Here is a 14,727-nt window from a genome sequence, read left to right as displayed (position 1 = left end):
AAGTTTCTCCATGGAATGTGTAAATTAAAACCATGTATATGAGACTCACATTTAATAGGATTAATTCAACATAATAACCATTGATTGCTAGTCACCAAAGTTCACATCAATGAGACAATGTTTTAGGCACCATTTAAAAAAAAGACAAAAAAAATTCACCCAGAGAGATAACAATAAGGAAGATTAACTTTAAAAATAATCTTAAAATTGTTTCTTTTCTCTTCATTTACTCTCCAACATGATTACGCATAATAAGCGAACCAGAGTCTGTAATGATTGACACAGATTGTTACAGTTCAGCACTCGTGTGTCTACCGTCATTCTAGGATTATAGAAACACCAAGTCATGTAGTCGTTCACCCAAATTCGGGAGAATGGTTTGCTAGTTATTTTGGTATCAGGTGAAGATTGGTCACTCAGGAAGGTTTAGTGAAGACACGGGGATTTAGAAAGATCTGGATTCGGAACCAGAGACAACTTTTTACCAGCTGTGAAATTTCCAAGAGTTAAGCTTCTTGTTGGGAACATACTCTATTTTAAAACACAAAGGATCTAACTTTAAAGCCTTTATAGTCTTTCTTCTTTTTTTTTCTTAAAGATTACATGCTTCCTTTGCATTTCCAACTAAATCTTTGCAGGCAGTTACTGGGGAACAAATGAATCAGCTTATGAAATGAGTCTTTAGTCTTTCACATCCTTGTCACTCGGTCAGACCTAAGGAAATTATTCAAATATAGTGCACTCTTTGAAGTCTGCGAGGCTTTGTACTTGATTGAACCAAAGGCAATATAGAATCAAAAGTACTCTTAAAAGGATTTTATTAATCCATAGATTCAGTTTTTGAATACTATAAAGTTGGATTAATAGATTGGGAAAGTCCTCTTAATGGTAATAAAGGCTGCTTTGGTCGCCCCTGGAAACAATCGTGGAGTATTTTGAGGCTTTTGGAAATCTAGTGTAAACTCTCCAAGAAATCTTGTTTGCTACTATTATGTACATAAAGGCCACATTTAAAAGCATTCTGTTTACAAAATCATTTTGGCTTCAGCTTACCATTTAATGAACATCACATTACTGTATGCGAAGTGTTAATACAGTTCAAGAGGAGAAGCATTTCTCAGGGAAAGGGTATCATATGATTAGATAGTTTTTCATTTCCTTTTTATCATGTTTATTAAAAATAGTAATTAGCTACATCATCCGTTAGTTTTAAATTTTAAATTTAAATAGGTTTAAATTTAAATTGAATAATTGAAATGAAATAATATCAATGATATCTGATTCAAGTATACCTGACTTCTAAGACACTTAGTCAAAATGTTTTGCCTGGAGCAAACATTTTTATCTCGGTGTCACTATCCACATTCTCCATAACGATGTGTAAGAAAATAGGTCAGTTATTTTATATAGATATATCTATATGGATAAAGATATCTGGCTAAGGTTATACAGAAATTTGGCAACCTTGCATAAGAACTCAGATCTTTGTAGTTATTGTTCATTTTAATATTGTTGTACCACAAACCACTCTTCCATAACCTCAAAATTATATGGCCAATTTTAGAATTTTGTGGATTCAGTTAGATCACATTTTCCCTTTTCTTCAGCACACACACACACACACACACACACACACACACACACACCTGACACAGCATGGTAATGAAAAGAACCCCAACTAAGGTATAAGGAGAACTAGAGATCTAGGCTTGCTTCTGCTCATGTGTGATCTTGGTTAAGCATCAACTTTGGGGGTCCTGCATTTCCGTTTGTTTCTTCTGCCTCCTTAGTTCTATTCTAAGTCTTGAAAAACATCAGAACCCTTTAGCCTGAATGTTCGTTTTACCCCACCATTAGTATTTTAAAGGGTGTCCAGAAGTTAAATCATAGTTTATATTTTAGTTGTTTAACTTCACAAGTAGGCACAGGTGCCTGTTTAAACTTTAAACTGTTGTGAGATACCCAGTTTTTGAGTTGGTGCCATTTTGGACTGGTGCAAAACTGTAACGTAAGATTTAAAACGGTAGCAGTAAAAATAAATTGTTTCACATTTGGCGGGGACAGGTATTCTTACCTGATCAATTACAGTTTGAACTCACTCAAGTGAAACGAATGCAAGGAGATCAAGAAAATGTTGACAATACAACTATTCAAAATCTTATAGTGATGTTATAATTTATATTCTTCTCTCCATAAGCACTATTAAAAATACTTCCATGAACCTAGAAAATGTACAATTATTTAAAATATAATCAAATATCTACTTCAAAGATGCACAAAACCACATTCAAACATGATTCCGGATGGAGTTATGTCTCCTGGGATTTCCCTCCCAATCATTTCCACTTGGGAGGAGCAGTGTTTCAGGGCACGAGGGCACAGGGCATACATGAAACCAAGAGATCCCTCAGGTCCAGGAAAGCCTGCACCTTCCTCTGCTCCCTCTGCAGAATGTGGAAATGGGAAAGAATATGAGAAAACAACATTTTCATCCATTGTAAATATAATAGTATGCCCGTGAGCAGCTGAGACCAAGCTCATTATGTATTTGCACAATGCTTTCTCTGTTTACAAAGCTTTGTCACATGATTCGCTTGATTCTCAAAATTAGTCCATGAAACACAATAAATGGGGTTATTATTCTCATCTTACAGTTAAGACAATGGATGCTTAGCAAGGTTAAGTGACTCACTTGTGTTCAGATACCGGTACAGCAAAGGCAAGCTTAGAACCCAGGTATTCTGATTTCTCGTTAAATATTCTTTCCACCATATCACTTTGGTTTTCAAACAAGTGAAGATACTGTAGGTTGACAGTAAACCTCATAATTCCAAAAAGGTGGCTGCATTGGTGCCCCTTTGTGATTGGGAATGCTTCACAGAACAGAACAGAAATGTATGTTGTAAACTATTGTTATCAAAATATCCCTTCCAGGAGGAGAATTTAATCAATAAGTTAAAAATTAGAAAACTCAAAAGTCATTTTATAGCCTTAACTCAGTATTCTATCTTTAATTTTACTGAAAAGCAATTTGAATGCTAAATATATCAAACATCTAACCAATCTTCCTTGCAGATAAATCTTTCTTTCCTATACTTTTCTTGTCCCAGAACCGGGAAATTCAGAAACTTAATTGGACAAAAAAGCGATCACTAAAAACATTCCGTATTTACCTATACTGATAATTTTGACAACAGTTCAAGGTAAATTGCATTTACTTTCTTTGAAAATGTCGGTATATAAACGAACTTTTCTTGTCTAAATAAGGACAATATACTATAACATCAAAACACTTGCTGATGAATGGTCCTTCATTTTTATTTTTACAAATATTTGCGATAAAATATTTTGCTTGGATCCTTAGATATCTTTACAAAACATAAATCTATCAAGAGCAAGAAATCAGAGAACAAAAATGAGTATAAAACTTATTTTCTTACGTTCAGGCAAATTAAGGGAGGATACATATTTCAAAGAATGGTTTAAAATCTGGCACATTAAATATGGAATTACTATTTTCGTCCTAGTTGATGATACCTCTGAGATCGTTTCCTTTGTAAGCAAACACTGCACTTTTAAATCCGCTTTGCTATTCAGCATTAACAGATGAGCTCAGGAGAACGTAATTCCTGATAGAATCTTTTCGATCAGATTATATATGCACAAAAAACCCATTTCAAACTGTCAAGAAAAATGAGTAATATTGGTATATGTGAACATTAAGGTTAGCTATGTGCTAACAAAGGGAGAACGGGGGTCATTCCGGAGACACTCCAGTTTCAAGAAGAGGTTGTCTGCTTTGCCTGATAATTTAGCACAACCCCCAATCTGGTAGTGTCACCAGCAAGCATAGGGCTCTGCATTAAATACCTTACAAAATAGCATTAGCATCGATTTATAACTGTGTCCTAAATGCTGCCATTGCGTCTCCTGCTGAAGTTAACATTGGTATTGATCCTGGGATGACACCCAGTCTGTTCACGGGAGTCCTCTGGCCTGTGGGAAGTCAGCAGAAGCATTCTTTCCTGGGTTTTACCGCTTCCTCAGAAGAATGCACCGTATTTGGAACAAAGCCGCTTTTAACCCTTCCCAGCCATCTTGAATACAAATCTCTCCCCTTTTGATAAGTTCATATATGTCTCTGGTCAGGATTGTAAAGGATTCCTCCACATTTGTGGCATCCTTTGCTGAGGTTTCTATATACTTCATACCACAGTCCGCCGACAGCTTTTCAGCTTCTTCCCTTGTAACCTGACGGCGCGAAGCCAGGTCACATTTATGTCCCACCAGCAGAAATACAATCCGAAATGGCTGTACGTGCATTTTTGCTTCTTCCAGCCAATCTTTCACGTGTTCGAAAGATCGTCGGTTGGTAATGTCGAATACTAAAAATCCGCCAACTGAGTTGCGGTAATAAGATCGAGTTATTGATCTGAAAAATAAATAGAAAAACAGGTTGTGAAAGAGTACGTTGTTCTGCCCCCACCGTAATAAAATCTGAAGGTGACGTAATGTGACTTCACTAGAATTTATAAACCAAATAGAAAGTGTCTTTTTTTTTTTTTTTTTAATATTTATTTATTTTTGAGAGGCAGAGACCCAGCACGAGCAGGGGAGGGACAGAGAGAGGGAGACACAGAATCCGAAGCAGGCTCCAGGCTTTGAGCTGTCAGCACAGAACCTGATGCGGGGCTCGAACTCACGAATAGTGAGATCAGGACCTGAGCTGAAGTCAGACGCTTAACCAACTGAGCCACCCAGGCGCCCCAGCCAAATAGGAAGTGTCTTAAGTGAACAAAAATATTCTGAGACTAAGAGGAGAGCGGGTTTCATCCACTGACAGAACATTAAAGTGTAGTTATTTTCAGATAGATAAATAAGCACTTACATGGTATGTTATCTCACACTTAAGACTATGTGTTTTTATTTTAAAGTATCTGATAGGGGGGCGCCTGGGTGGCTCAGCCGGTTGAGCGTCCAACTTGGGCTCAGGTCATGATCTCACAGTTTGTGAGTTCGAGCCCTCTTTGGGGCTCTGTGCTGACAGCTCAGAGCCTGGAGCCTGCTTCAAATTCTGTGTCTCCTTCTCTCTCTCCCCCCCCCCGCCCCCCCACGTGTGTCCTCTCTCTCTCTCTCTCTCTCTCAAAATAAACATAATAACAACAACAACAAAAAAGTATCTGATAGATTATTACATTACTGTGATTAAAAATATGACGATAGGAAGATTTGGTGAAGATTTGGCAGAGGTTACCCAACAAACCAGATCTTAAGAATTTCTCTGTCCCTGTCATTTAATTCAAGGAGCCCCTCTCCCCATCAGTTGAGGAAGAAGAAACAAAGCCAAGCCTGTTATAACGTGCGTTACAGGAATGGTCCTGTGCGATACCTATTCGAGAAACAGGAAGTTGCTTGCACATGGGTTATGAATCTGTGCTAGGCATTCCATTTGGCCCTTAAATCTAGTGTCTGCTCTTGTCTGGGCCTTGGGAAGGTGTCATCTACGGAAAGCTTTTCCACACTTCCTTGTCCTTGGGCTTGCTGTGGGACTTAGCCAATGGAGGCATCAGCTGGTGACCAGAGGAAGGAGGTCAGGGTATCTACCCTTCTCTTTGTCTCCCCTAGATCCTGGCTTGGCAGTAGCTTGTTCCTATTTCTGGTCAAGGTTCCCGTTGGGTAGTGCCTTTCTCATGGGTTCTGCTGGGTTCAGGTAATCCCATTCTCTTTCCTGTCTCTTTTGGCCGGTGAATGGCTTCTCACTGTGGCTAACTCTTTTTTTTTTTTTTTAATTTTTCAAAAAAAATTAAAAAAAAAATTTTTTTTAAACATTTATTTATTTTCGAGACAGAGAGAGAGAGAGAGAGCATGAACAGGGGAGGGTCAGAGGAAGAGGGAGACACAGAATCCGAAACAGGCTACAGGCTCTGAGCTGTCAGCACAGAGCCTGACGCGGGGCTTGAACCCACAGACCACGAGATCATGACCTGAGCTGAAGTCGGACGCTTAACCGACTGAGCCACCCAGGCGCTCCTCAAAAATGTTTTAATTTATTTTTGAAGGAGAGAGAGAGACAGAGCATGAGTGGGGGAGGAGCAGAGAGAGGGGGGACACAGAATCCGAAGCAGGCTCCACACAGGGCTCGAACTCACGAATCATGAGATCATGACCTGAGCCGAAGCTGGACGCTCAACCAGCTGAGCCACCCAGGCGCCCCTCGCTGTGGGTAACTTTGAACACCTCACCATCCTTTTTTGGTGACCTTGCCCATACATATCTCCAGAAATAGTCACTTGGTTAAACTTTCAGTTAACCCTCAAGTGTGCTGTTCCTATCTGTTTTCTTTCTTTCTTTTTTTAAGTTTATTAATTTATTTTGATAGAGAGGGAGTGTGTGCGCGCACGTGTGTGTGAGCAGAGGAGGGGCAGAGAGAGAGAAAGAGAATCCCAAGCAGGCTCTGCACTGTCAGCATAGAGCCCTACGCGGGGCTGGATCCCATGAACCGTGATATCATGACCTGAGCCGAAATCAAGAATTGGATGCTTAACCGACTGAGCTATCCCGGCGCCCCTGTGCTATTTTCTGATTGAATCATGAGGCAAGGTGGCAAGGCCACACTATTTTATATATCTTGCTTTTACGTGTTATTTTTCTACCTAGAATGTCTTCTACCCTTTTCTGCCTACCAAACTCCTATTTCTCCTTCAAGAGTCGGCTCAAAAATCATAAATATGAGAAGTCTTCCCTGTCACTGACCTCTTGTTCCCCACCTCTCTTAGGCAATCTCTTATAATTCCATTGAGCCTTTGGCACACCGCCATTATGATTACGTCCACTTTCACAATGTACTGACTGGATTGGCTGGGCTGTCTCCCACGCAGTTCAAGGCTCCTTGAGGGTCAGACATGTTTCCTATATGTATCTAACAATCCTATTGCTTGGCAAATGATAGATGCTACTTGATATCTGTCATATCGGATTAAGTAATCTTATTGGAGAGGGAAGTGCTAAATGCTGTAGGAGGCACAGCTCACGTGTGTCTCAGTTTCCAAGTCGTCAGTGACCTCGAGCATTGAGATGAGCCTCTCTTACTTGCCTGGCCACGAGAGATCTTTGTGGAAGGCCAGTGGGTCACTGGGGCTCTCTCTACCTCTTCCACGACTTCCTTAGTACCATTTGCTGTGGGAGTGTGAAGAAAGTATCTTTACCTCTTCTTTCTTTCCCTTTCTCCCACTTCCCTGTTTTTCCTCAGAATTCTTAGCAGAGAGATTCTCAAGTGAATATTTTAGGAATATTTTCTGAAGGACTACTGCATTCTACGGCCACTGACAATAAGAAAAATCTCCCACTATATTTGTCAGGCTACAAATACTGCAGTTCATTTAAGTTGCTGCTTTAAAAAAAAAACTGAGGCATAATTTGTTATTGTTTTGCTTTTCATCTTTATATGTGTGAATTTAGGTAGATGTGCGGCGCCTTAAGAGAAACCTAATTAAGGCTATGTGATTGAACTGAAAGCTTTAATTTACTCAGCACTGAGTTGGCATTACTTTTATTCTCCCTCCTCTTTAATTTACCATTAGTTTAATTTATAAAAACATACTTTTGTGGTTGAAAACTCAATGTTGAGATGCTCATATATTAGGCAGAGGCATGTCTTACACTGGAGAAAATGCCATGTTTTCCAGGCCTGTGTGTTTAATTTTGCAAACATATTAGGAATACAGTTGGCAAATCATTCTATAGAACAAAATTATAGCAAATTCTATGCCATATACACTATAGAAACAGCCCTTATTAATGATTAGTTGGGATAAATGGTCTCAATATGACATCTGCCATTTTCCATATAATAACTTGGCCTTCAGTTTCTGTGTGTGGGTACGGATATTAGTTTAGAATTCTGATATGGTTAGGCTTCAGATTCAGATACAGTTGTGCCCTGGGGTAGGTTTTCCCTAACACAGTTGGGCATCCTTACTGTCAGTTATTTAGGGGAAGACACAGGCTTACCGACTGAAACTGGACCTTGAAAGGGAGCGTGTATCTTTCTCTGGACCTCCTTTCTTGGGTAACACTTAGGTATCCATAAGTTCTCGAGAGTATTATAGGTAGGGTACAGATCCTAAAATAACTATGTAGGTCAGCCTCCCTGTAAAGAATTTGAGTTAATGATAAGAATTCTTTTTTTAAAATTTTTTAAATGTTTATTTACTTTTGAGAGAGAGAGAGACAGAGCATGAACAGGGGAGGGGCAGAGAGAGGGACACACAGAATCTGAAGCAGACCCCAGGTTCTGAGCTGTCAGCACAGAGCCTGATGTGGGGCTCGAACTCACGAACTGTGAGATTGTGACCTGAGTTGGATGCTCAACCAACTGAGCCACCCAGGTACCCTGGGGTAACAATTCTTTATAAGCAACAACATCTTGCTGCAGGTTACTTTATAACCATTTTCTTCTGGACTCTGAAAGTCTCACTGAATGAATGGATTAAGGAAAAGAAAAAAATATCGGGGGGGGGGGGGGGACGGGCCATGGAAGGAAAGAAGGAAGAGAAGGGAGAGAGAAATAAATGAATGCATTCCAATCTGGTGTCAGGTGTGCTTTGGGAAAGTTAAGAGTTATGATGCTACCCTCTGGCGAGACTGGAAAGAGGATACATCTAGCATGATGGTGATACAATGGGGAAGGTGAATCATGGAAGATCTTTGTCCCCCCCAAGTGGAAGATCTCCTTTTTTATTTTTAATGTTTATTTATTTTTGAGAGGGAGAAAGAGCACGAACGGGGGAGGTGCAGAGAAAGAGGGAGACACATAATCTGAAGCAGGCTCCAGGCTTTGAGCTGTCAGCACAGAGCCTGACGCGGGGCTCGAACCCACGGACCGTGAGATCATGACCTGAGCTGAAGTCGGAGGTTCAACCAACTGAGCCACCCAGGCGCCCCAGAAGATCTCCTTTTGATTATAAAAGAAACCTCCTTCTTTTATACCTTGAAAACTACACTATTAGGAACTTCCATCCCATTTTAAAGAACAGTCTCCTCTCGGAATGTTTTCCCCTCCTCCTTGCCTTACTGAAAGCTGCTGTATTTAATTTCATTTCCTGACCACACAGCTTCCCCCCCCGCAACACGTTCAAGTTGTTCATTCTGTAGGCACAAGAGGCGGTGGCCTATGCTTCCCAGGCTCACTTCCAGAGAACTGTCTCCCAACTCCAGTTGTAAAAAAAAAAGAAAAGAAAAGAAAAGAAAAAAAATTCCCTGCTCCTTTGAGGCTTCTGCCATCTGGCTCTATCATCTTCTGTCATCTGCCAAGTGCGAGGTCATTCCCCGCATGCTGAAGACTCAAGCACTTTGCTTCGTTTTTCTTTCCATCGCACTTCCTCTCATTCTGTTCGTTGATTTCAACACTTATTTGGAGGAGCTGTCTGGTGTCATCTCTGTTACCTAATTTCTTCATTTCTTTTCTTTTTTTTTTTGTAATGTTTATTTATTTTTGAGAAAGAGATAGAGGGAGCACGAGCAGGAGAAGGGCTGAGAGAGAGGGAGACAGAATCCAAAGCAGGCTCCAGGCTCTGAGATGTCAGCACAGAGCCCGACGCAGAGCTCGAACTCAGGAACCATGAAATCATGACCTGAGCTGAAATCAGATGCCAACTGAGCCATTCGGTCGCCCTGTGGCTTCCTCATTTCTAATGAACTATTCTCGTCATTCTTTCTCACCTACTTCCTTTTCGTCATCAGAAATTCACTACTTCCAAAACTGCAAATATACAGCCTACGTTTTGATTAAAATCTCATAGCCTGCAGCATATTTTTACTGTGATAATTTCAAAATGTTATCAAGATTTGTAATCTACTCAGCAATTCCATGACTTGCTATCCATTAATACCCTCCTATTTTTACTGCCTTCCATGAGACATCACTATAATTGTTCTCTTAGAAATATCAAAATTCCCAAGCTCCTCCCCCCCACTGCTATACTCATCTGGGAAAACTACCTCCGGATCAGGCCAGCGTGCAGCCGAATGTTTCTGGGGAAGATCACTCAACCAGGCAGGCTGGTGTCACTATGAATTAATTATAACCACTCCCATGTAGACACTCATCACTGCAAAGGAATAGCGCTGGTTCAGGAGAAACTCTTCTCCCTCTTCCCTCACATTTAGGCTTCTACCATAGGAAGAAACAGGATTTCCATTTCGAACTTTTTCTCCCCACGAAGCAGAACGGGAGGAACACTCTACTCCTCTCATTAGACACCTGCATTGAAGGAAAAATGGCGGTTGTTTGGTCAGAATCTGTTTCTCAGGTTGGTGGGCAGAATCACTGTGTTCAAGGCTAGTACTCTTGCGTACCATCCTTCTCCACTGCCTTCCACTTTCTGAATCCAGGATGTTGGGTTGCTAATTGTGAGAGGTAGTGGGCGCCGTGTCTATGCTCATCACTGATTATCCAGTGATTCTCAAGGGCCTGGCACAAAGTGGGCACTCAGTACGTTCTTAGTGAGGGAATAAATGATTGATTTGGTAAAGCCATGAACACAGCCATTGGGGAAATGGGAGAAATGGCAGAGAGAATGAGAACGTTTGAGGGAAAGAGATACTAGTGTGAAAAAAGAACATTAAGATCATGTCGGTGCCCAACATTAAGATCTATTAGCAGCATGTTATGTTCTCACACCAAGGTCACTGAGTTGCTATGAGTGTGCCAGTGGCAGGGGAGAGTGGGTAAATGAAATATATATCCACGTATCCTAAATATATATCCCATGAAAATACGGTAGTCAGTAATTTCTGTGAAGTGTCTTGGGGGACAGGGATCTCTTAATCTGAGGCATGCTGTGAAAACCTCTCCAAAGACAAGCTGTGGTATCTTATGCCCCCTACCAAGAAGAAAAAAGCCTAATACTTGGTGGGCCTTTTTGGCTCTTGGAGGACACTAGTATAGTATCCGAATCTACTTCTCTGACCCATTTAGTGGGACAGCCAGTAGGCCACTAGCTTGAACAGGGCTGAAGGCAAGAGACGTCCCTTCAGCTGGTCCAAGCAACAATACAAGCAGCTTTGCTACTTGACCCATGGTCCATCAGACCTAACGGTGCTTGCCTGAAGTACCTATGGCAGACTGGGATGCTCTATCAGGCCCGGGGAGGGACCCATCGGACAATTACAGGAGTGGCATTTGGGAAGAAAGGTACACCCTTTTTGCCAAAAGCCATCATACTTTTGAGAAGTAGTTCTTGGCTTACAACCTGGCTTTGACAGAGACCAAATGCCTAGCTGTGGGACACCAAGTGACTGTGTAATCTGAGTGCTCATCAGGAGCTAGGTATTCTCGTTTCATCAGGCTGGATCTTAGTCACCAAGTGAAGCCATACATACATGTAAGACAGGGGTAGATCCTAAGGGGACCTGGAGTGACAAGGCTCACACCCCAAGCAGGCCTGCTTTTGCAGGACCCTCTCAACCCATGGCCTCATCTGGATTTCCCCATAACTGAAGAGGAAGAAACTCAAGTCTGCCTCACACATGGCGCTGCACACTATGCTGACAATGGTCAACCCCGCTCCACCATGGACTTGAAGGTCAGTGGAAAAGAGAGCCCCTCCCGTTCCTGGAACTTCTAGTGGAACTTTTTGCAGAGGAAGAGATGGAGACAGGTAGGTAGGGATCTACACCAATTCATGAGCAGAGGCTAAAGGTTTGGCATGGTGGAAAAAACAAGATCAGGGGACTGATAAGAAGGAGGTCTGGGGAAGAAGAGGTATGCAGATGGGTCTAGAGCACATGAATCCTTGTATTCTGTGTGAATACGCACCCCAGCCTCCCCTCTGTGGAGGAGTTCCTAATAACTGGCGAAACAAAATATCCTGCCCTACCATTATCTGTCAGTATTTCTACCCCACTTTGGACTCAAAGACATCATGGCAGAAAGACGGAGGCTGTGACTGGGCTCAACAAAGACAGAGTTCTCTCTCCTGGACTGTCACTGTTTAATAGTTAACTGTCCATCGCTTCTCGGCCTTTGGGCTAAGATCAAGTGCAGTATCTGTTCTTTTCAGCGTAATAGTTAACTTTCGAGCAGCTACTGACACTTTTGGTATGGCATCTTACTCTGGGGGGACCATGACGGAAGGGACACTGATGCGTCCTCGCTGTAACAGACGTTTATGCTGGACTCAAACCATGCCAGCACCGCCGTCTATGAACTTACAGAATCCCTTACATCTAGACATGGTATCCCACACTTGGCTGCAGATCAAAGATCTCACTTAGCCGAGGAGGAGACAGGGAAATGGACGGGTGCCATGGGATTCGTTGATCTTACCATGTCACAATCACCTACAAGCATCTGGCCTTATAAAACCGTGGAATGGGCTAAGATTCTGTTACACCAATGTCCAGGAGGTAACACCTTGTGAGATTTTGGGATGACCCACGACATTTGTGTTTTAAACTAGCGAGGGATACAGTGTGTGTGTGTGTGTGTGTGTGTGTGTGTGTGGTGGGGGGGGGTCCTCAGGCACAGATGCTGTGGTTTGGGAAACAAAGGGTGGAGGTGGGGTGATGGTACCTCTCACAATCGCACTTAATGAGTCACTACAATTTTTTGTTGCTTCTAATCCCTGTGACTCTGAACTCTGCTGATGTCAAGGTTTTAGTATGCAAAGGAGAAACGCTTTCACTAGAGAACCCTGTGATGCTTCCACCAAATCAGCTGAGACTGCCAACTGGTCATTTGGGGCTTCTTATGGAAGTGGGAGAACAGGCAAAAAAAGGGGCAACAATATGGTGAGGACCACACTGGCCCCCCGTGGTGCCTGCTGCCCAGAATGCCTGCGATCTTTCGACTCATTCCAAGCCCGGTCCGCCCAGCTCCCAGTCATGTCTCTGTGCCTCAGACACGCTTCCAGTAACTTTCGTTTTAGATCAGGGTCCTCAAGCCGCTTTTGGTACTGGGGGCCAAAGCCCCGGTCGATAGTGTCCGCACAGTTTGTAAGGGAAGAGGGCAGAAAACCAAGCAACAGACATTTTGTAACGTTCAACATGGTTTCGTGAAGCCAAAACTCATTTTTCTTTGGAATTATTGTGGGTAAGCAACACATAAGATGAGATCCACCCTCCTAACAATTTTTAAAGCGTGCACTACACTATCGTCAGCTGCAAGCACGGTGCCATACGGCGGATCTCTAGAACTGTCTCATCTTGCATGACTGACACTCCATTCCCGTCAAACAGCAGCTCATTTCCTCCTCTTCCCCACTCCAGCCTCTGGTAACCACTATGCTTTCCGATTCCATGAGTCTGACTACTTTAGACAACTTGTATCCATAGAATCACGCAGCATTTGTCCTTCTGTAACTGGCTTATTTCACTCAGCATAATGTCCTCAAGGGTCACCCATGTCATAGCATGTGACAGGATTTCCTTTTTTTTTTTATGATTGAAGACTATTCAATGGTATGTTTATACCACGTTTTCTTTTAACCATTCATCTGCAAAGTTTGTTTGTTTATTTTTTTTTGGGGAGAGAGAAAGAGCATGAGTGGGGGGGGAGGGGTAGAGAGCGAGGGAGACAGAGGATCTGAAGTGGGCTCTAAGCTGCCAGCACAGAGTCCGACGTGGGCTCAAACTCATGCACTGTGAGATCACAACATGAGCCAAAGTTGGGCACTTAACCGCCTGAGCCACCCAGGAGCCGCAGTTTATTCTTTTTTTAATTTTTAAAAACTTTAAAAAATGTTTACTTATTTTTGAGAGAAAGAGAGAGAGAGCACGAACAGGGAGGGGCAGAAAGAGAGGGAGACACAGAACGTGAAGCAGGCTCCGGGCTCCGAGCTGTCAGCACAGAGCCCGATGTGGGGCTCGAACTCACGAACCGTGAGATCATGACCTGAGCCGAAGTCAGATGCTTAACCGACAGATGCTCCAAGTTTATTCCTACAGTATATGTGCTTTAGAAAAGAAAAATGGTCGTCTAATTTATGTTAATTTTCCTGACTTTTTTCCTCTGAAATAACATGTGGACACATGATAGTGACCTTCCATTTGCAACGAATCACGTAACACAGAAGCAATGCAATCGAGTGTGAATGAAATGCCTTCGGGAGTTTGAAGTGTTTTTTTGACCCAAACGACATGATTCCTGAGATTCTAAAAAATGTAAGTATCTCAAAGTAAGCAGTTACCTAGTTTCCTGGAGGGCACTGAAAACAAAATGCTGTTGTCCTATGAAGGACAAAAGTCCACAGGTCCTGGAATGCACAAGATTATTTGTACTATATTATAGTTACTTATTTTGAAATGCTATCTGAAAGTGGCAAGATTATCTAACTCCTGTCTGCTGTTGTTATGTATTTCGTTGGACGTGCACAGGCGTCTTAAAAAAGCAACGAAATATAGAGCGCTGGCTGACTTTACTTAGGTAAAACGAACCAGATGTTCCATCCTGGAAATGTCCTTTTTGTGGCTTTGCCAGTTGTAAAACAGGCATTTAGAGGATATAAGTAGTTTGATGCCAGAGGCTGCTGGAAGCAAGCAGTCTGTGAGTGCATTAGCCCTGTGAGTGCTTTTCGCCATGACCTTACATCCCTACTGCCCTTCTGGGAATAGTCATTGCGTTGAGGCTTTATTTTACCTGCCTCACTGGCCTTGTCATTCAGGCCCTGAGCACTGCTTTCCAGTCGAAGAGACAAGTCTCCCCTCTCCTTTTATTATTACTGACTC

General features: G+C 42.2%; 1 protein-coding gene and 1 pseudogene across 1 annotated transcript in view; one reads left to right on the top strand and one right to left on the bottom strand.

Annotated features, from left to right (window-relative positions):
- Positions 1-478: 478 nt before the first annotated feature.
- RAB39A (RAB39A, member RAS oncogene family) overlaps positions 479-14,727 on the bottom strand; it is a 30,180-nt gene continuing 15,931 nt past the window's right edge. The window contains 2 exon segments of the mRNA XM_042907346.1: positions 479-4,083; positions 4,086-4,432. Coding sequence (XP_042763280.1) covers positions 4,007-4,083; positions 4,086-4,432 — 424 coding nt within the window. The 3' untranslated portion in view covers positions 479-4,006.
- Positions 12,011-12,184, top strand: LOC122201570 (annotated as a pseudogene).

The sequence above is a fragment of the Panthera leo genome, chromosome D1 (genome assembly GCF_018350215.1).
Source record: "Panthera leo isolate Ple1 chromosome D1, P.leo_Ple1_pat1.1, whole genome shotgun sequence".
Lineage (NCBI taxonomy): Eukaryota > Metazoa > Chordata > Mammalia > Carnivora > Felidae > Panthera > Panthera leo.
This window is presented reverse-complemented; position numbering and strand designations above follow the sequence as displayed.